At 32.6% G+C, this 21,305-nt stretch overlaps 1 protein-coding gene across 1 annotated transcript in view; it reads left to right on the top strand.

Annotated features, from left to right (window-relative positions):
* LOC129222455 (RRP12-like protein) overlaps window positions 1-19,691 on the top strand; it is a 181,859-nt gene extending 162,168 nt beyond the window's left edge. Inside the window, exons 22-26 of the mRNA XM_054856970.1 lie at window positions 393-448; window positions 3,311-3,362; window positions 4,306-4,379; window positions 11,741-11,820; window positions 19,523-19,691. Coding sequence (XP_054712945.1) covers window positions 393-448; window positions 3,311-3,362; window positions 4,306-4,379; window positions 11,741-11,820; window positions 19,523-19,643 — 383 coding nt within the window. The 3' untranslated portion in view covers window positions 19,644-19,691. The remainder of the gene's footprint in view (window positions 1-392; window positions 449-3,310; window positions 3,363-4,305; window positions 4,380-11,740; window positions 11,821-19,522) is intronic.
* The last annotated feature ends 1,614 nt before the right edge of the window (window positions 19,692-21,305 follow it).

Here is a 21,305-nt window from a genome sequence, read left to right on the forward strand (position 1 = left end):
CTCGCATAGCGCCTAGACCGTTCGGCCGATTTTCATGAAATTTGGCACAAAGTTAGTTTGTAGCATGGGGGTGTGCACCTCCAAGCGATGTTTCGAAAATTCGATGCGGTTCTTTTTCTATTCCAATTTTAAGAACAAAATTGTCATAAGATGGACAAGTAAACTACGAAATTATCATAACGTGGAACCGTAACATGGGTACGAGGCGATTGGCGAGAAGATTCACCATACATTATTAGTAAATATACAGGCGAACCAAAAGAACTTTTAATTTTTCTATTACGGGCAAAGCCGTGCGGGTACCACTAGTATGTCAATAAATGATAAAAATTTCTGTAACTGTATAAAAAAAAAGTGATGCATTGCTTAAAATTTATTCTTTTCTTTTTCAGAAGATAAGAAAAGTGATGAATTGCTTCCATTGAAAGAATTGGGCTTGGCCGATAAGGTAATTATTTCTTTCTCTTTCTCAATACATGGCTTTTAAAATGTTTCAATGTTGTAAAATAGTAATGAATTGCATTCTCAATGACAGTCAGCTCCCGATTATGCGCGGAATTGGGTGGCACAAGTGCTGCAGATAATAAAAATTGCGTATAAACAGCAAAAAGGCTAAAATGAGAGATAACAGGAGAAGAAATTATTTTTCCTTAAAGACATGGGTGTATTGATGGGCATAGTACAGTGAAAAAAAATATAACACAGGCAAAATGGATTGTATTTTTACACAACAGAACTTAACATCGGTAAAGTACAATGGTGTTGTTTCCTTCAGTTAAAAGTAGTACTTTTTGTCACTGAAATTGATAGAATAAGCAAAAAAACTAACATGGACGCAGAAAATACTTTGATTTTCCCAACAGTTACTTTTTAATTAATTTTTAAAAATGTTCGATTCTTCAAACAAGGCGTGGCCTTGATGACGTCACAAATGATGCTCTATAGGCGCATCTTTCTACCGCATTTCCATGTTATGATAATCAAGAAGCTCCCTGCACTGAACTGCAAGCTCCCCTCACAATTTTTCTATACCTCCCTGAGGAGGTATGCTGCGCAGATTGGAAACCACAGAGTTAATCTGTTGATTGTTGAAAAAGAGTGTTTCATGAATTGATTTACAAAAATTGTTACAAATTCTCAGCTGGACGTAGAATGTATATCTGATCTTTAATAAATAGGGTCTGGTGGGGTAAAGTGGTCATAAAATACAGATTTTAAAATTAGGTAAATAATAAATACAGGATTTTTTTTTTTTAACTTCAAATTTTTTTGTTGTTATTTTACATTACATTAATAAAGAACACGCTGCACCGAATTTTCGGAAGAAAAAAATTTACTTACCTAAATAGCTCAATGGCATTTTCTTTTTCATGTGTGTTAATGACCTGGGTTGGGGTGAAGTGGTCATAATGTAAAAAAATGATCTGAATCCAACTAATTTTTTTTAAAGGCTCAATACACCTAGTTCTTTTGAAGAAATTAACTTTATTTAAATACATTTTGGATGGTCAACTATGGTAAAAAGTTAGTTCACCAAGAATTTTTATCATATTTCCCTCTTGAATTTCATCAATATCATTAGGAAAGGTGTGATAAATTTTGCACTGTTTTATTTCTTTAGGAATATCGTAAAGATAATGTCTGAATAATGTCTAAACTACCTAAATTAAATAATCTCTACTAATAATAAAGCTGGAAGTCTCTCTGTCTGGATTTCTGTGATGCACGTAGCGCCTGGAGCGTTTAGCCGAATTTCATGAAATTTGGCACAGAATTAGTTTGTAGCATGGGGGTGAGCACCTCGAAGCAATGTTTCAAAAATTCAATTTTGTTCTTTTTCTATTCCAATTTTAAGGACATTGTCCCGAGCAAATTATCTCAACAAGGTATACAGTTCCACATTATTATAAATTACGAAATTACCATAATGTGAAACCGTAACATGGGCAAGTGAATGAATATAGCAAATTGGCGGGAAAATCATCATCCAGTATTTGTAAATATAGATGTGAACCAAATGACCTTTTCATTTTCTGCTACGGGCAAAGCCATGTGGGTACCACTAGTAAGAAAATATTACTCTCAACTGATAAAGTGACTTTAACTGATAAATGCCTTATAAGTGAGGATTATCTGATTTTAAATAAACAAAATTTTACAAAGAAGTTAAAAGAGGTGTCCAGATTTTAAAATGTTTAATGTGCACACAAAACTTTTTTTACTGCCAAGTACAAAATTTTATCTCAGAATATAGCTCCTAGTTGTTAAAATCTATAATAAAAAAAATTACCCTCGTTCTTTCATTTGTTTCGAATATATAGCTCTTTATTTGATTGATGACCACTTTCCCCCACCAGACCGTACTGATTGTTTTACTAAGCGTACTTGGGAACTTAACCCTGGGGGTTCCGCGTTCAGCTGACCACCTGACCGGAAAATCTGCCTAGCACCCCAGAGCCCTTGGTCAGGAAAACTGAGATGAGCAGTTATTGTTATAATAACAATATGTTTATAAAAATATGACATGTGACAGGAGGAGTTAGGTGAAGTGTGACACTTTGTGACAAAAGGGAAAAGGGGTCAAATATGTTGAAAAAAAGTGCAACATCATTTTAATGACAGCGCATTAGTCATTTTACTCCTTCAAAACTCCTTCATTTTATTTCTGAACAGAGGTGGCGAATGGGTCTTATAAGTGCGGGGCAAATTTTTTTAGGAACTTGAAGTCTATTTTAGGCTATCTTGAGTGACTGGGGGAGAGGGGGGAGGAGACTTCTGATGCTCTCTTGCATAAATGTTTTGGAATAGTAGTTTTAAAAATGCCATGTGGCAAGGTAAAGCGTAGTATCTTCAGAAATGAGTAAATGAGGTATTTGAAGAAATGTATTTTGGATTCCCTACTAAAAATAATGAAATGTTGGAATTTGATGTTTTTTTTTTTTAATTAAAAACCAAATAAGCAAACTTGTGCAATAAAGCTGAAGTAAAGTAGAAGACAATGCAAAAGAAAAAAAAACAGCAAAGAATGAAAAATTTGCAAATTCTATGCTTAATTTTCCCAAGGCTGATGAGTTCTATGTAGTTACATTGATTACCCATTTTACTTTGCAAGAGCATATAAAATCCATCCAATATGAATTTATTCATTTGAACTTAATATGGATAGCTGCTGCCTTCTGAGATTCCACAAAAGATAGAAAAATATACAAATCTATGCTTATTTTTCAACAAAAAGCAGGGGGGGGGGGGGTAAAGTTATTTAGACTGTTTAAAAGTAAAATTGTTTCATTTGCTTGTTCCCATTTTTCAGAAAAGAAAGAGAAAGCATGAGGACAGTGATGAAGAGGATGAGGACCAGCAAGGTAATTTTGATTACCTTTTAAAATCAATTTATTTTTAATTTACTCAAGCAAATCCTGTTTCAATGAACTTCAATTAACTACAAATTTTGCTCATTAGGATAAAAATTTTGTTCTTATGGAATTCAAACAATGTAATAACTTCAAACTGGGGCCAAAAACTTTTTTCGCGTAAACGGATATATTGTTGTATTGGTATTCACTGTAGGAGAGAGGGGGCGAGTTGAAACTTTTTTTATGTATTTATTTCTTAAATTTATTCACTTTACCTTTTGGAATTGGCAAAAATACACGAATATACTTTGATGATTTGTAGATTTTGGCATGTTACTTTTCACTTTTCAATATTAACCCCTTTTTTTAAATTGTTTTTAAAATAAAACACCTTTCCCATGTGGGGGTTCCTCATGTGGGAGCTAGTCAATATTAGCTGGAGGCAAGTTGATGCCCATGTTTAACATCTTAAGTAATGTAAACTAATTCAAAAGAGCATTGTACCAGGAATATATAAGCATTTTATTTAGCTGAATGACACCTCAAATGTAAAAACAGAAATTACAAGGTGATAAATGAAAATACAAAGCTGAACAGTTCATTTGAGAAAGCTATTATACATAAGTGGTAAACAATTTGACTCAATTCTTAAATATATCTTAACTTTTACTGTATTTATCACTAAAAGATTATGTCTAGCCTTTAGAAATACAGCTCTAAACCAAGCATGTAACATCTTAAATGAAAAATTAACATATAAGCTTTGTGCTACAATATAATTAAAGTGAAAAACCAATGTAAATAAAGCACAAATTCTGAAGAAAAGATTTTTTTTCCTGAAGAATTTTCTTCAGGATTTGTGCTTTATTTATGTTGGTTTTTCACTTTAATCACATGTAACATCTTGGCTGAATGGTGATTGGTGTTTTTAAAATGACTTCCCCTTTTGCAGGAACCTCGAAGGGAATCCATCGGTTCGACAACAGGCACAAGAGGAGGCTTCCCGGTGAAGAATTCAAAGCCACCGTGAGTATTTCCAATTTTCCAGATTCTGTGTAAAGGGCAGCGCTCAATACAGACGGGTTTTACTGCCGTTTATCAGTACACTCACAAATGCAATATAACCAAACTGCATATTTGCAAACATAATTAAAAAACGGAACATTCACACAAATATCTTATTTGAAAAGCATTTTATTTGAAAGTTTATCACTTTACTTTAATTAAAATTTGAATGTGAAATAGTTTGCTTTATAGATTAATACAACCATCAGGGCTCCCAAATGGTCTGCTTTTCCCGCCAAAGTCCGTTTTTTAGGGTTAAGTCCGCTTTAGACCGCTTTTTAACATTTTGGTCCGATTAGTCCGCTTTTATATTGTTTTTACTAAATCATATTTTAAAAGTTTTCCATTGTGTTAAAAGATACTGTACACCCAAACAGGCGGCCCCTGCGCTTTAAACTGACTTTCCCGTATTATTTCGCTTCAGATTGACGTCATTAATCCTCCTTCAACCGCTGCAGCATGGAAATCCATAAAAAAGAGGTTTGGGGGAAGAGTTATGATGTCGAATCGCGGGGCAGGGTGCTACCGATATTTCTCGGAATTTCAGCCTCAGGTTTGCAATAACGAATGAACTTTCCGATCTCGGATCTCGATAACTCGAATATTCATCTCAAAGTTTTCATTGGATCCCAAGCTCTTGAGACTGTTGTGTCGTGTGTTGATTGTAATAGTAACGCTGCTATGAACCACACCTCTTTTGTAAATAAATTCGGAAGTAATCTCGTGGCGCATGCGTCATTTTTTTTACAGGCGCATATGTTTGTAAATTTTACGCCCTTGAAAAACCTTGAAATGTTCCTGAAAAAAAAAGTTTGTTTTCCAAGTGCTTGAAAGCCTTGAAAAAGTATGAAAAGTTTCTTTATTGCTTGAATTCTTTCAAAAATCATTACAAGCAATCTAAAGCATACTTTAGATTGCTTGTAATTCTTTTGAAAATATTTCATCAGTGCAATTTTCTGAACATAGGTTCGATATGCAGTATCGCGAGAAATTGCTTTGAGAAATTGCTTTCGTGTTAAGAGTTTTCAATCCTTTTGCATCTTGTAAATATTTTGATGTTTATGACAATAGGAAGTCATTTTGACATATACTACTTTAGATTAGCTTTTTTTTTTCATTCAATTTCGATAATTAACGAAGGAATTAGTTTAGAAACCATCACAACATTGAATTTACTCGCACTTCGCGAAAACTGATTCTCGCGTTTGAAATTTCAATCCTTTTGCATCTTGTAAATATTTTGATGTTTATGACAATAGGAAGTTCTTTTGACATGTACAACTTTAGATTAACTTATTTTTCGTTTAATTTCAACAGTTAACGAAGGAATTATTTTGGACTTCATGGGTTTAACTATGAGTGGTCCTCCCAAGGTCCTCTTTTTGATCCTAACTGGTCCTCTTTAGTCTCCTTTTTGATTGAAAATGATCCTCTTTTACCCTTTTCTGAAGCTAAAATGTGTTGGGAGCCCTGAACCATAGTACCGCCCAGAAGTGAGAATTTTCAGTCTTTTAGCGTATTTCTGTCTTTTTGAAACAGTTTAAAACAAAGCGAGACAGAATAACATAAAAGTTGAAAAGTAATAAATAATCTGAACGAGTTAAATATGGAGAAAATTATTCAGAGAAATGAGTTTTTTTTTTTTGTATACCTCTAATAAATAAAACAAAGAATATGTGTGTATATATTTATGTCCCCTATACAAAACCACAGTTTGCGTCGGATCCAAGTTTCTGCAAAACAAACTTTTTGGTAAGCCGAACTGCTCTTAGTTCACTATTTTCCTGAGCCAAGCTGCTCCAAAATCAAAGTGGGTTTCAGCTGGCACATCCCTGAATTATCACATTTCATTGATTCAGGTCCCATTCGAAAGCCCGCAAAAAACAGCCATAGAGTTCCTTCATATCCTTCGAATTTCAAAAAAAAAAAAAGGCTGTAAAATCACCGGGAAAAAATTAAAAAGCACTGCTAAGCCTAATGGAACAGAAATTTCAAATCGGAAGTTTATCGTTTGCTCAATCTGATTTTAATTTAGCGTTCAGAAGGTTGCTCCTTTTTTTTTTCTCGGTTGTGACTAAATAAAATTTTGTTTTTGGTTTGAGGTAAAAATTCCATCTTTTGATTATTAATTGCCATTTTTTTTTTTTTAAGGATTTTAGTTGTATTTATGGATGGTTGCATTTAAATTTTTCAGGAACTTTTGATTTTCCATTTTCTTTCTTTGTGACAGGAAATTTTGAAGATTTTTTTTTTCTCTAATTGAAGCCCAAATGTTGAACATGCATCACTTGACAAAACATTTCTTTTCGAGGTAGACTGCAAAGCCGGGCAGTGCAGCTAGTCTATAATAAAAAACCACTATTCATAAACTAATAATAAAAAATAAATTATTCTTGATTAAAGTAAGACAATGAATCGTAATTTTATTTCTTAAACGGTCATCATAGTTCTTCAGTGTGTTTATTTATATTATCAGTTTTGAAACTTTTTATAAAAATTTAATATTTAATTTTTAAGTGTAAAGCTCGGTAATCAGTCCTTCTATTTACTTGAAAATTGACTTCAGGACTTTTTATTTTGAAAATTTCTGTCTTGGGAGAGGACGGCTATCCCCTTTAGGTTGAGAATGGTAACTTACTGCTTGTTACCTGAAGCGAGAGCCGCTATATAGATAGACCGACGCATCAGCATAAGTTTAGCCATTTTGGATCAGAATTTTCATTGTTGGGGAGCTATAGGGTTACCAGAGAAAAGTTTGGTGTTTCGCCAAATTTGCTGTAAATTATGTTTTATTTAATGAACAATATCACGTGCAGCTAACAATCACTCGCAGTGAACAACCGATAACTCGCCAGAAAAGACAACCACTCAAACACACACTCCGATCCAAAATGGCTGTGGTACAGATCTCACACGGGTCGGCTAATTTTTGCTATTTTCATTGCTTTTTGTCTGATAGTTCTGGTTCTAGCAGAGGCGCACAGAATACTATTTCACAGCTTGATTAAAAAATAAATAAATAAATAAAATATATACATATATGTAATTATCATCTTGGCATCTGGACATCCATCAGGAAAAGGCTTAAAACTCAGACTGTCTGTGTTGGGACTTCCAAATACAGTAAACTCCCGATTATCCGCGGAATAGGGTGGCACAGTAAACGCGGATAAGCAAAAACCGCGGATAATCCGAACAATGGGTAAAAAACATTACTACTGTATACAATAGCTAAAAAATATGAATAAAACTCAAACATACATTTAAGTTATAGCTAAAAACATTGCTACATTGCATCTACTAACATTAAATGTAAAAAAAGATACGCATTTAAAGCTAAAAACGAACAGTAACACAATCATAAGTTTAAAAAATATTTAATGACCGTTAAATAAAAAAGATAAAATAAAATGTGAAAAGACCCGCGGATAATCCGACCGCCGATAATCGGGTGTTTACTGTAATATTATCAATTATTTACGTTTATTTTGATATATTTGGCTTTAATTCAATCCCTATTTTCTTTTATCTTGCAAAGTCACGAATGCTAATTTCAATGTTTGTAACGTATTTCCCGATCTTAGACACGTTCATGCCTTAGGTCATGAAATGACAAAGTTCTATTTGATTGGCCGCCGTCCTAACATCGGGAAATGCGCATCTCAAATCAGGGTTCGTACTTCCTTAAAAAACCCTTAAGAAACCCTTAATTTCATCAAGCAAAATTAAGGTCCCTAAAAAACCCTTAAAAAGTCCTTAATTTTCTGAAAATTTCCTTAATATTTTAACCACTGTATCAAGTTTGGTCCCCTTTTTCTTATTTTTTTCGTTTTTACCCCTTCAAATCTTTATAATCCGCGAAATCTGCCGAAAACGTATGTTTTGGAGACATACCGACCACGTTAAACACGTGCTTCGCCGAAAATTGCTTGCCTTGTTTGAGATTGCAATCTTTTTGCATCCTGCAAATATTTCAATCTTTTTAAATGTTGGAAGGTTTTTTTACAATATGCTACTTTATATCTGTTTATTTTTTTCATTATTTCAATAATATTTTTATTTCTTAAATTTATTTTAGAAAAAATGCAAAAGACTATCGAAAAAATATGGTCCAACTCCCAGTCTCTGATTGTATTTAAACTTGTCATGGTTACTATTTTTATGTATTTGAAAAAGCTTTCAATATATTTATGGTGAATCTCTAAAGGTTTTGGTTAGGCTTTACAGCCTGTAAAATTTTTTGGAATTTAAAGATTAAATAAAGCAACTTCAGTTTTTTTTTTTTTTTTAAATTGTGAAATAATATGAAGTTTTTTAAACCAAACTATGAGTTCCATTGCAAGGAAAAAGGATAATCAATTATATATATATATATATATATATATATATATATATATATATATATATATATATATATATATATATATATATATATATATATATATATATATATATATATATATATAAAATATTTATATTATTGAGTGATACAGCCAAGATTGAACTCTGGCTCCATCAACCGCTTTATTCAAGGACTCAGGAATAGAAATTGCTTTCTCTCTTTCAAAATTTAAATTTATATAGAAATAAACAAACTTGCGAGAAATAGTATGATATAGCAAATTTGTTCGAAATAGGATTTTAGTAACAATAACAGATCAAAAGCAATAATAACAAAACACTAGTTTAAATATCTTGAAGAAAAAAGATTTTAGTTATTTTCCTTCAATTTGCCTCTCATTCTAATCATGTATGCTAAATGATAATGCTTTAATATGCAACTAATTTTCTACAGCTATCCACATTTTCCTAATCTTTTTTTAATGACTGAAATTTGAGAATTAAATGTTATTTTTTAAGAACAATATGTGTTATCTATTATATTAATTACTACCCAATCATTTCAAGCCTAATTAATAAGGAAAAACTTTCGTATTATGTTTGAAACTGGTTAATTCGCCATTTTTTGCTGAATTTTGGAATGTCATGGACTCAAAGGGCACTCATGATCTCATCTCATTTCTGCTTGATTTTAAGAACTCTTTTTTTTCTTGGGGGGGGGGGGGGGGTTCTCCATTTTCCTCTTGGATCACTATGATGTGAAATTTTAAAATTTTATTCACTGATAATGGGACATCCCAGTTGATTGGGCCTCTCCCTGCTTTTTGGAAACTGATGCACTTGTGCATGTGTATATATATAATATGTGTATCATATACTTTGCCCCCCCCCCCCCCCCGGGAAAACTTTAAAATGGTATACGCAAAGCTATCTAGTTATTTTCCTGATAAGTCCTTTTTTTTGAGAGAGAGTCCTTAAAAAGTCCTTAATTTTTACTTTTAAAAATGAGTATGAACCCTGTCAAATGCATGTCTTGTAATTCATGCAAATGACTCTGGCTGACTATATATGTTGCTTCGGTAGCTCAGTTGCTCTCTCTCTATTTTAAGGCGCCGTATTTTGGTTTCATGGTCAGCCAAGTCGGCTGTTTGCCGTCATGCTCTCGATCATGCATTTCATAATTGTAAACTTTGTCTGCAAACCTCAAGTTCAAATTACTGAAACCTGGATTACATGAATGACTCTCCATTAGTCATATTACAAATTTACAAATAATGGTTTTGCATGTTTTACTAAATTATCTATGCTTCGAGAGAACTTATTTTGCAACTTCATATTTCATATGCAAATAGCTCGCCAAGGATACCACTATTATATCACCATGGAGGAAATAAAAAGAAATAATATCAACAACAGGTATTGTTTTCTGAAAAGGACTCCAATGACACTCTGCAATTCAAAAGGGCACTAATTACATTAGTCATCTGTGCGATAACTTCATTGATAAAAACTTCATCGCACAATACTTTTGCCGTCATTTTGCGAGTTGAGCTTCACCATTGCTTGTGGATCCTCACTGATGTGCTAAATTAATTTTAACCTCCAGTTTGAGGGTAATCTCTGCTTCAATCAGAGGAAATCGGCCTCTGGCTTGGTTATGACTATTCCAGATGACGGGGACGAAACTTTAGTCTCTTGATTTCTTTACTGGACTGTCTGTTTCTACATCACATAGAGCGGACATGCTATACTAAGAAATTGAAGCCAGAAGTTGCACCGACGTATCCCAAGATCCTTAGCTTCTCGCAAAAGATCTTGGGATACATTTTGATTCAAAATGTTACATTCTTGAACACCCATTGGTAGTTAATTTAATTTTAGATATTGTTGCAAGTTTACAAAGCATGTTTTTGAAATTGATATAAAACATTAATTAAACTGCAAACCAAAAAAAGTCCGCCAAATACAGTCGAACCTCCATACATCGAACTTCCACATATCGAAATTTTCTATATATCGAAATTTCAGCAAATTTCTATGTTCATTACATAGAAAAATTGTTTCTATTTATCGAAAAAATTTCTATGTATCAAAATTTTTTTCGAGACATTCGGAGATTTTTTTTCCGTTTCAGACTTTGTCTCATGAAAAATGGAAATTAGGGGAGAAAATTACGTTCACTAAAAAGGTTGCTACGAAACTCATAAGGAATCTGGGGTTGAGGGGTGTGTAGATAGGTCGTTGCTCCGTTCTGGAGTTCTTAAATTCTCTCAAGTTCATTTCGAATCTAAGTTGTAACCAGTAACACTGTAAAATCAGTTTCAAGTTATCCCTTTTTTGTCTGTTGATTGTCATTCCTAGTCTTTTTAGCTTCAGTAAAAATCATTCAAGTTAAGTAGATTGATTTTTTACTTTTCTCTCGATTACATTGTCAAAACGAAACCCCCCTGATGTTGCAAATCAAGTTAATTGCAGAAGAATGAAGATGTATGACGGAGCAAAAATGTAATTTTTGTTCATTTTTTAATCATCAACTTTCATTTAATCTGATGCTTGTATAAATTAGAAATTGGGTTTCATACACGAAAATTAGCTTTAATTTTAGTGTTTTAGGAGACTTATATGATAAAATAAGATCGTTTCTATAAATCAAAATTTCTATATATCGAATTTTTTCCCGTTAATTTGCTACTTCGATATATGGAGGTCCGACTGTACTTTATTTTATCCTTTGCAATATAGGTGACGACCATTCTCCCAAAGGAACCACATTGTCATAACATCGCCCATAGCTTTGTACCCATGTATCCCATAATTCCGGGTTCAATTTCATCTCCTTTTTACCATAGATGTGGTCTCTCTATTTAAATTTTTCATGTTCATCACTAACACCCCCTCCCCCTTCTTAGTCTGAAAATATCATGCTATACATTTCAATAGAACTTGAATGAAATCGATTCATTTCGTCGTTGATTTTTCAGAAAGCCGGCGGTGATGTGAAAAAGGGGAAAGTGGATCCATATGCATATGTTCCTTTCAACAGACAAGCACTCAACAAAAGGTGAGTTTTCTTTCATTTTTTAACTCATTTTCGAATGTGATATGGGTGAAGAGTATCTCTTCCGATACTGAATACGTTTCAGATGCTAGAAATGTACTGCCATGCCCCGAAGCAGAATACTACTAAATTTTCGACGTACCTCGCAGAACAGATGCCTGAGCTGCAGAACAATTGAACTGCTCAAATGTGAGAGGAAAACTCAGACAAATTTTCTGCAGATTCCTGTGAAATTTCTGCAGAAACTGCAGATTTTCTGCAAAAATCTTCCAACTCAAGATAGAATTTTGCAGAAGTTCTGCAGATTTCTTTAAATTAAAAGAAAATCTAAAATTCTCGCACATTACGATAATTAGGGGAAAACCCGTGAAAAATGTTGAGTTCGAGAAGTCATTTGCAGGAACTTTAGATTTACTATTAACTTTTAAAAAAATCTGCAGAATTAGTGCAATATTCTGTCTTGAGTTGGAAGATATTCGTAGAAAATCTGTAGTTTCTGCAGAAATTTCTTATTCTAAATCTGAAAAGATTCTGATTTTTCTATCTTTTTGGTTCCCCTTTAACTTAATTTCCACAATCGATCTTCATCCACTGCAATTTCCTCCAAAAACGTATGTTTCGGAAACATGCCAACATTGAAACAAGTCCGTGGCCGAAAATTGTGTGTCTTGTTTAAGATTTCAATTTTTTTGCATCCTGAAAATATTTCAATTATTTAAAAAGTTTTGAAGTGTTTTGTTATATGATTCCCTTACTCGACTCATTTTATTTATTATTTTAGTAATTTATTTATTTATTACCATTAATTTAATTGCTCCTTCGTGCCATGTAAAATTAAACAAAAAAACGTGTTTTGACACCTAGGTTTTTGTAAAATTTTATATCTTTGCTCATTCTATGCATTTTAGAAAGCATATAAAATACTTTTGGAGACTCTTAATCGGTTTAGGTGCTACAGAAATGCATAGCAACAGTGAAGTAAAAAAAAAAACCTATATGACTTAAAGTACTTGCAGAGCAATTTTGGTCCAGTGATTATACGTGCAGAAGATGTTCAAGTATTCTGCTCTGGGGCTGCCCTGCTAAGCACAAAAGTCGTATTTACACTTTTTGTTTTAATTGAGTTATTGTCGCCCGGTGTTTCTTTACAACTTATTTTGCCTATGTACAATGTTTTATGGTCATTTGTGAATGGTAAAGATTTTCAAGAAATTTCTGAAAAAGTGGAATCTAAATCAAACTTATGAAAGAGTTTAAATACAGTAGAACCTCTCAGTAAGGGACACTGAGGGGACCAGAAATTTCGTCCCTTAAATAGAGGTGTCCCTTCTTCGGAGGCATATGAAATGATGCATGCAATATATTAACTCAGTATAATTTTGTACTGTATTAGTATTTAAGATAAAATGTTAACGATGAATTACACTGAATAAAAATCAAAAGTAATTAAATTTCAAATATTATTCTTTTAATAAATAAAATTTTATTTGAAAAAAAAAAGCAATGGCATAGTTTTGTAACATATATGAATTATTTTGAAGTAATTCCATGACTGTGAACATGTATGCACATGAACTTGTTCGATTTCATGCAATTTAAAATTTAATATGATATAAATTTCAATCATTGTTCATATTTCAAGTTTTTTACCTGAAGCTATTCATGGGCAGTTAATTATCCTTCGGCTGTGAGCCTACTTGAAAAAAATGCTAAGAGGACAAAACATACATGCAAATTTTAGCAAGAATTTCACAATGCATCCATGTTTGTAAACGTTTGGGTCAAACTTTCATCAGATGAATTTTAGATTCCAAAATTCCAGTAAATTCAATACTTTGTATGATACATTTATACATTAATTGTCGTTAAGTTTTCTCTAACTGTCCCTTAAATAGAGTGTCCCTTATTCAGAGGCAAATACATGGAAGTTCTAATTCAAAGGGACTGGGACCAGAAAAAATGTCCCTTAAATAGAGGTGTCCCTTACAGGAGGTACTACTGTAGCAGTTTCCCTCTCTCTCTCATTTGCTCAGCTGTAGATACGACTTTTGTGCTTCGCACAGCAGTATACTGGAATGTTTTTACACATATTGTAAAAAGGTCATTCTCCAGAAAACATAACTTCTGAACACAAATATTTTTCAATTTCAAAACCCTTTTGTTTTCTTTTTTTTAAAATTCTTACATGAAAGTGTTACCTACAAGAAGTAACCATAAACAATGGCACAGCTAAGTTCCAATTATTTTACTCATAAATAAAAAGAATTAAAAAATGCCTTGTTCACAGAAATAAAAAAAGAGGAAAGACTTTTAATTTTAAAAAAATCAAGGCCAATTTAATATCAAAGTAGTTTTTTTTTTTTTTCTTTGTGCAAACAATTGGGTATTTTAATGATGAGTGGAAATATAATATTAAGCTCTCTTAATTTAAGTACAGCTTAATTAAAAGTTTTAAATGTAGGTTAAAAAATAGTGTTTAGTAAATTTGAGGGTATATTGGCAATTTAGAATTTCTGTAGAGTGCCTATTATTGATGTATTTCCCCTCCATTTTCACCTCAGAAATAATGACATTGATAAGGTCTGTCACTTAGGTGAGGAATTTTCCAGTAATGTAGGCCTAATGGATACATTTTTCAGGGAAAAATTCTTTTTCTTTGTTGCTACAATCTGCACATGTTAAGCATACGAAAACATGTTCACTTCTTTTTTTTTTACATTCATTTACATTCCTGAAATTCAAGTTCAAAGAGGTGAGAAGTCAGAGTAACCACACAAAGTTTTTGAAGCAAAATCCATCTTCTTGTTTCTCGACGAAAATCTCACAACTTCTTTATGGATGAAAATTAACAAGGGGGCTCCCTTGTATCATGGAAAATAAAATGTGATGTTATTACTGCCACGTGTTAATGAGGAATGGCATTTTGTGTTTAGGTAACGGAGGTGAGCATTTATTGTGTGACATGACTCCTTGTCCTACTAAAACAGACTAAAACACAAGATTAAAAAATTAAATATACTCAAACAATTAGTATTTGAGACATTTGTGAAAAGAATAATAAATAAGTATGTACTTTTAATTACACGTTATTAAGCAACATGTATACCGTGTTGTATCAAAACTGGGTTATACGAGACCTTTAATAATGTAAATCGAAGAATGTGTACCGTGTTATATCGAAACCAAGTGTTTAGGTACAAATTTTATAATAGCTCAAATTTCTGCTCAATTGAACGTACAAACGAAAACTGGCAACCAGAACTTACCAAGACCCACTGGTTTAAAAATCAGCATTGTTATAAACAATAACAGTAATGTTACATACCTCAAATTAAAACTGTTATTCACAAGAACAAACATTATCAACTTTCTTTACTAAGAACAAAACGCATTCTATTAGGAAAAAAAATTCTGAGCTTTTCTATAGCAATAAAGTTTGAGCAACAACAACGAAATAAAATATAAAATAAAATAAATAGCATCATTCTATTTATTTTACTTCATACTAGTGGTACCTGCACGGCTTTGCCCGTAATAGAAAAATTAATAGGTCTTTTGGTTCGCCTGTATATTTACAAATGTATGGTGAATTTTCTCGCCAATTGGCTTGTGCCCATGTTACGGTTCCACGTTATGATAATTTTCCAATTTACTCGTCCATCTTATGATAGTTTTGTTCTTAAAGTTGGAATAGAAAAAGGACCACACTGAACTTTCGAAAAATCGCCTCGAGGTGCACACCTCCACGCTACAAACTAACTTTGTGCCAAATTTCATGAAAACGGTCTAGGCGCTATACGCATCACAGAGATCCAGACATCCTACAGACAGAGAGACTTTCAGCTTTATTATTACTAAAGATTTTGTTTCGACTACATTTTTTTATTTATCATTTGTCAAATTTAGCTTATGTTTAACCTAATGTTAATTTCCTACAATGCATTCGAAACTATTCACCTTTTTGCTATTAGAACACTTGAGAAAAATAAAGTATGTATTTAAAAGTTAAAAATTAGTGTTATACGGGGAAAATAATTATTATAATTTTTTAACAGTGTGTTCAACAAAAATGAAATTCCTTCTTTTAAAATTCGTGTTGCATCAAAACCGAGTAGTATTTAAAATTAAGTTTTGTACCGTGTAATATCGAAACCGTGTTATAACAGTCGCAAATTTGGTACGGTGTAATATCAAAACCGTGTTGTAGTAGTACCGTGATATACAAGGGACGCCCGTATTTTGAATATATAAAGAGCTGAAAAATTATTTTTAAAAAGTTTTAGGGTACCATTTCTCCTTAAACGCGAACGAGTACTCGATCCAAACGATTTCATTGTTTAAATTTTCACTGTGTACTATTTTTGAAATTACTTTACAATGGGGTGGTTTCCTTCCAGGGTTGGCCGGATTGGACCCAATTGGGTTGGACCCAATGGGTTTTTTTGAAAAAACCCGTTTAAAAAAACCCATTATTTAGCCCACTTTTGGGTTTTTTAAAATTTTCTGAGAACTTTTTTTTAAAAAATAATTAATTTAAATACTTTTACAATTTAAACTTATTTTTTATTTCTTCTTCACAATAGGCAATGGACATAAAAAATGAATTTTGAACTTTAATAGTATTTCTTAACTTAAGGGCATTAAAAAATGCTTCAAAGATTTTAAATAAATATATTTAACTTTTTTCCTTCAACTGGTCAATAAGGAACTCAAATTATCTTGACTAAGTCCTGTCACGTCCGATTCTCTCAATATTTGTAGAATGTACAGAGGAAACAACTCTGGCTAAAAGGCTCTTATGTGAATTATTTTCTGCAAACCAACACGTCACAAAACTCGAGTAAACGAGGTATATTTTTTAGAAATTAACAGGTTTTACAAATGGTCGGACAGAAAACGGAAAAGGCTGTACAGTATTTTCATTATCTTACGAAAAAATTTAATATTTTTTACTCTGTACACAGAAATAGAAAAACAGGCAACATAAAATTCAAAGAAATGTCTGGATTAAGCTGGAATTCAATAAAAAGGGATTTAAACTACTTGAGGTTCAACAGTAGTTTTGCATAACAAAATGAAATACAATAAAGTAAAATACAAAAAACAAAATGTCGAAATTAAAAACGAACAAATAAACAATAAATTTTATCACTCAAGAAGTAACTTTGCTTTAACTGTTGGTAATCATGGAAACTAAAAAAATTTTAAACTTCACCACTCTTGAATTTTGTCGTCTTTTATACCTTTCTTCAGAAAACGCTGAATTTTCCAGCTTTTTTTATCAAGACAATTTTTGTCCTTTGTCCATATACTTATGCTACAATATGCTACGAGTACCCCACCTTTCCCCTAAAAAAAGACAAAAAACCCCACATTTCTTTAAAAAAACCCAGCTTTAGTTGGGTTTTTTTGAGTTTTATTTAAAAAAAACCCTGGGTCCATGGGCTTTTTAAAAAAAACCCGGGTTTTTGCCAACCCTGTTTCCTTCAGTCAAAAGTACTACTTTTAGTCACTGAAATGGATAGAATGAGTATAAGAAAAATAACATGGACCCAGAAAATACTTTGATTTTTTCCAACAGTTATTTTTTAATAAATTTTTTTAAATGTCCGATTTTGAAAACAAGGCGTGGTCTTGATGAGGTCGCAAATGATGCATTTTGTGGCGCATCTTTCTACCGCGATTCCACGTTATGATAATCAAGCAGCGAATAAAAATTGCGCTCTACGCTTGCTATCAACCCTATCGTTGCCAATGCACGTGAGTAAAGATGCGAATTAAATAATTTGTTCTGTAAATGGCATTTCATCATTTGTGATGTCACACGCTAGAAGTGTAAACAATGAAAGCGCACAGATATCAGTAATATTTTTTAAATATTAAACCTTGTCAACTTATTTGGAAAATAGTCAGATCCCATGTCTTTAAACATGCTCTTTCAGAAAAAAATACTTTTAAAATTTTGGAAACGACCCCATTGCAAAAATGTTCAGAATCAGATGCAGAGTTAAGATATTGAAAGCTTGAAGGAAAAATAAAAAGGAGTCAGAAAATACAAAATTTTACTTTTTATATGGGCCTTAGGTCTTCTAACTCATATTTAGCAGGGATGAGATTTTTCCGGCTTTTGCCGGAATTCCGGCTTTTTGTGTTGGTTTTTTTAAAACCTTTCCTCCTTTTTTTTTTTGCCATTTTCAGGCCTTATTTTTCTCTCAAAGATCGGAAAAAAATACGATTTTTATAAAATTTTTGGTTTTTGATATCTTATTTTTTTCATTTTCCCCCTTGAATCTTCATCTTCCGCTATATCTGCCAAAAACGTATGTTTTGGAATCATGCCAACGACGTCAAACACGTGCTGCGCCGGAAGTTGCATGCCTCGCTTGAGATTTCAATCTTTTTGCATCCTGCAAGTATTTCAATTATTTTAAATGTCGGGTGGTTTTTCATTATATGCTACCTCATATCTGCTTATTTTATTCATCATTTCAATAATATTTTTATTTCTTTAATTTATTTTAGAAAAAATGCAAAAGTCAATCAAAAAACGTGGCTTAGCACCTTCAGTCTCGAATTTATTGAAACTTGGCATGGTTATTTTTTTTGTGTATTTATGAAAGTGTAAAAAATATTTATAGTGAATCTCAAATGGTTTAGACTTTACAGCCTGTTAAAAGTTTTGAGATTTCATTATTAAATGAGGCAGCTGCAAGTTGTTCTTTTCATTCCGAAATCGTACTTGGATGTTTTAAAAACAAATTTTATGTTCCAATGCAAGGAAAAAGATAACCAATCGTTTATCTACATATATATTTATTTTCAATTCTTACTATGAAAAGTATGGCCGACCACATAAAGAAATTTTAGATTTTTCTCTCTCTTGTAAATTTCTACTTTACAAACAGACTTAATTTTAAAATTTATGTTCTCACTTGTTTAACACTATGAACTCAAAATTTTTTAATGAAAAAAAATTTATTTTTCTCTAAAAAAATATGAAACGTTGATACTATTGTGTGATGCAGCCAAGATTGACCTCTGGCCCCCAACACTTTGTTCAAGGACTCGGGGGTTAGAATTTGTTGCTTCTTTTTCAAAATTTAGATTTACTTAGGAATAAACACCCTTGCAAGAAATGGTACAATGCAGCAAATTGTACAAAATTATTACGTATACTTAATGAAATACGTATTACCTTCAAAACTGGAAAAATAGCCATTTTTTGTTGAGTTTTTGAATATTATGGCTTTCAGGCTCTATTTTGAAGGGGTTTTGGATATCATTCCTTTTACGAAATTTTTTTGTATTTCCTCCTTTTTGCTCTCTGACCACTCTCATCCCTGTATTTAGGGAAATGATTTCTATTGAAAAATAATTCCAACACAAAAAGTTTGACATTAGTACGACCAATATACCCCGCGATATGAAACGCAACGGTTCATAACTTACACCACTTTACTCTCCGTTTATTACAACTTTTGGGGGAAAAGTGTAAACAATGAAAGCGCACCGATTTAAGTAATTTTTTCAAAATATTAAACTTAAACAAATTATTTAAAAAACGGCCAGATCCTATGTTGTTAAGCATGCTCTTTCAGAAAAAATTACTCTTAAAGTTTCTGAAACGACCACATTATGTTTAGAAAATATAATAAGAAATAGATATCACTGTTTTAAGCTAAGAATTTCTTTTTTTTTTTTTCAGAAAAAATGTGAAGTTGAAAGGTCAGTACAAAAATATTGTTCAAGCAGCCAAGAAAGGAGCCAACATTGGCGTGAAAAGGAAAATGAGAGAAGCCAAGAAGAGGAAGAACAAACGACGTTAGAATCTCTTTCTACTCTGTACAGAATACTATAATAAATTATTGAACTGTTATTTCTAGTATGATTCAGATATTTTTATTGACTTCTGATCTTGGAAAATTCATTTCGGGGTACGATCTTTTCGTTTCCGGTCTCTGAAGATTTTTTTTAATTAGATGAATAGATGTCGTTGGAGGCTGCCAGAATGATACAACCTCTTTTCATGGGAACTTTTCCCGATTTCACCAATAACAGGAAGGCCTTTAAGAATGAATAACCGGATAATGGGTTTGCAGGACGATGTATTTCGATTTGAAGCAAACGTTTGTTTATTGTTGGATTGAAATAATTCTCTAATATGCGTGCATGCATCTGATGGCACTTCCAATTTGTGATATGCCCAACATGCAAGGTTACCAAAAGTCCGGACAGTCTGCGTTTTAAGCCTTTTCCTGATTGATGTCCAGATGCCAAGATGATAATTACATATATGTATATATTTTATTTATATTTTAAATCAAGCTGTGAAATAGTATTCTGTGCGCCCCTGCTAGAACCAGAACTATCAGACAAAAAGCAATGAAATTAGCCAACCTGTGAGATCTGCAGCACTGCCTTCCAAATAGTGTTGATGCATGAAATTTTAACTATGCTACAAATAACAATAGCATTCTCCCTGTATTTCCGTAACAGGATAAAAGGTAAGATTCAATAATTCGCCATTAAAATTCATGATGAAGAAAACATAGACTAATAATAAGAGTAGACCGAGCTTTGGCAACCCTTTTGCTGCTCATAAACCAAACCATGTGACTGGTGGATATCCTAGCAACAGCGGGCGTTGATCGTAGCAGACGATCAACATCCGCGAGAAATAAAATAAATAGAATCGATGGAACACTGAAGAATGATCTTTCATGGAGTCCGATTTGTAAATTTGTTATTCTAAGTTGTAAATATTTTGTTAATATAGCGAGTTTTTCGTTTAGATAGTATTGTGCATTTTCTTTAGTCAATTTCACTAACTCTCTAAGCAATAAAAGATGCAAGCGACCAAGAGGAATCAGCAAACGGTAAGATTTCTTTACCTACAATTTCAGTTTAAGATACCGATTAGTACATTTTTGCGTTAACGCAAAACGTTTACGCCATTACGTTTACGCCAACGCTGACGTAGCAGTTCTGAATGAATTAAAAGTTACTGAAAACAGTGATCAAAAACTAATTACTAATGTGAAAATAATGCATAACTAAAAGAAAAACAGTTCAATCATCTCTTCAGCTGGAAAAAAAAAATTATAATGAAAACACATTAGGTCTTAAAATACATGTCGAGTGCCAAACTATAGATAATGTTGCCATCTAGCAACCAAGCTGCCAGAGTTTTCGCCGAGCCTCCCACCAGTCACATGATGAATCCATGAACCCATTTTTTCATCAGCAAGTCTGGGGAAGCTCAGTCTACTCTTATTATTAGTCTATGGAAGCAAACCTATTATTGATTGAATATTAGGGTTTCCAATCCCGATCCCTAATCCTGCAGGATCCCGCATGATATTTAGCGGTATTAATCCCACGGGATTGAGAGCAAAATCCCGCAAATTTTTTGCATGCAAACGTTTTCCAATCTTTGCCGTTCGTAAAACTACTATTTTCACAAGCATCATCTGAAGTTTGAATCACCT

This window comes from Uloborus diversus, chromosome 5 (assembly GCF_026930045.1).
Source record: "Uloborus diversus isolate 005 chromosome 5, Udiv.v.3.1, whole genome shotgun sequence".
In the NCBI taxonomy this organism is placed as follows: Eukaryota; Metazoa; Arthropoda; class Arachnida; order Araneae; family Uloboridae; genus Uloborus; species Uloborus diversus.